Source organism: Austrofundulus limnaeus, unplaced genomic scaffold (assembly GCF_001266775.1).
Source record: "Austrofundulus limnaeus strain Quisiro unplaced genomic scaffold, Austrofundulus_limnaeus-1.0 Scaffold607, whole genome shotgun sequence".
NCBI lineage: Eukaryota > Metazoa > Chordata > Actinopteri > Cyprinodontiformes > Rivulidae > Austrofundulus > Austrofundulus limnaeus.
In genome coordinates, this window is record NW_013953009.1 from 203,000 (window position 1) to 205,004 (window position 2,005).

Here is a 2,005-nt window from a genome sequence, read left to right on the forward strand (position 1 = left end):
TTTTGCTACATTTATCTATCTTTTGATACATTTAGCCTTTAGCTATTATTTTGCTACATTTATCTATCTTTTGATACATTTAGCCTTTAGCTATTCTTTTGCTACATTTATCTATCTTTTGATACATTTAGCCTTTAGCTATTCTTTTGCTACATTTATCTATCTTTTGATACATTTAGCCTTTAGCTATTCTTTTGCTACATTTATCTTTTGATACATTTAGCCTTTAGCTATCCATTTGCTACATTTATCTATCCTATCCATTTGCTACATTTATCTATCTTTTGATACATTTAGCCTTTAGCTATCCCTTTGCTACATTTATCTATCTTTGGATACATTTAGCCTTTAGCTATCCCTTTGCTACATTTATCTATCTTTTGATACATTTAGCCTTTAGCTATTCTTTTACTACATTTATCTATCTTTTGATACATTTAGCCTTTAGCTATCCCTTTGCTACATTTATCTATCTTTTGATACATTTACCCTTTAGCTATTCTTTTACTACCTTTATCTATCTTTTGAAACATTTAGCCTTTAGCTATTCCTTTAGCTATCCATTTGCTACATTTATCTATCTTTTGAAACATTTAGCCTTTAGCTATTCTTTTACTACCTTTATCTATCTTTTGATACATTTAGCCTTTAGCTATCCTTTTGCTACATTTATCTATCTTTTGAAACATTTAGCCTTTAGCTATTCTTTTACTACCTTTTTCTATCTTTTGATACATTTAGCCTTTAGCTATTCTTTTACTACCTTCATCTATCTTTTGAAACATTTAGCCTTTAGCTATTCCTTTAGCTATCCATTTGCTACATTTATCTATCTTTTGATAAGTTCCTCTCTGTCTCTTGAGTTACCTTGAGTAGACCAAAGGCGGTGGCCTGGCGCGACTGGTCGTAGATGTCCTCCTCAGCGTATCCCAGCAGCACCTGCAGCTGGGTCTCTGAGATCTTGTTGCTTTTGATGTTTTTTACCAGAACAGTCATGGCCTGAAACATGTTTTGGTTACCGAATAGTATCGATCAGTGTTTAGCATTTATGTTTAGGATCTGAACTTAGGTTTAAGGGTTTTATTTCTTGTTTAAAGTACCTTGAAGCAGTTCTGGACCAGCAGATAGTTCTCTCCGCGGGCGGCTCCAGCCTTTGAGTAGTCCTTCAGCAGGACAAAGAGCTGCTTGGTCAGGCGCTCRGCATTCTGTTCCACCGCTGGCAGAGGGAACTTCAGCAGCCAGGTGATCCCTACCAGAGCCTCTGTGATCACCTGGGAGGGCGGCGCTGGTTATTTACTCTGCAGATCACATGCAGAGGTACTAAAACATCAAACGTGTGTACCTTGAYGTGCATGGAGTCGAGGCAGTCGAGCAGCAGCAGAACGAAAGGATCCAGCATCTCCAGGGCAGCCGGTTCTGATGAATTCACTTTAGATTTCTTCARACTCAGGTGGAGCAGCTGAAGAAGACACAGAATAACTCCTGTGTTCAGACACAACCTGCACCACCACACAATGTTTAAAAAAACTAAGAGCACCTTGAGGCCAGCGTCCACCAGGATGTGCATGTTGGTGCGTCTGCTGACGAGAGCTTTCTGTCCTCCTCTCTTTGGAGTCGGAGGCAGGAGGAGGCAGCTGGGAGGAGGCAGCCGGGGATCAGGAGGAGGTTCGGCTGACAACTTCTCTCTGCAAGAGGAGAAAAATCTTTTAGCTTTCATTTTTCAAATCCTTTTAACACTTGCTGCTTTTAAATAACCACTGAAACATTTAGCTTTTAGCTAGTGTTTTGCTACTTTCTCTAGCTGTTGATAAATTAAGCTGTTAGCAAGTGTTTAGCTATTATCATCTGGCTTTTGATACATTTAGCTATTAGCTAGTGTTTTGCTACTTTATTTAGCTGTTGATACATTTAGCTTTTGGCTAGTGTTTTGCTACTTTATTTAGCTGTTGATACATTTAGCTATTAGCTAGTGTTCTGCAACTTTATCTAGCTGTTGATACATTTA

At 38.4% G+C, this 2,005-nt stretch overlaps 1 protein-coding gene across 1 annotated transcript in view; it reads right to left on the reverse strand.

The window, feature by feature from the left end:
* utp20 (UTP20 small subunit processome component) overlaps positions 1–2,005 on the reverse strand; it is a gene marked incomplete in the record, with an annotated part of 32,575 nt that overhangs the window by 5,321 nt on the left and 25,249 nt on the right. Inside the window, 4 exon segments of the mRNA XM_014027005.1 lie at positions 868–999; positions 1,101–1,271; positions 1,343–1,459; positions 1,538–1,685. Of these exon segments, the coding sequence (XP_013882459.1) occupies positions 868–999; positions 1,101–1,271; positions 1,343–1,459; positions 1,538–1,685 (568 nt within the window).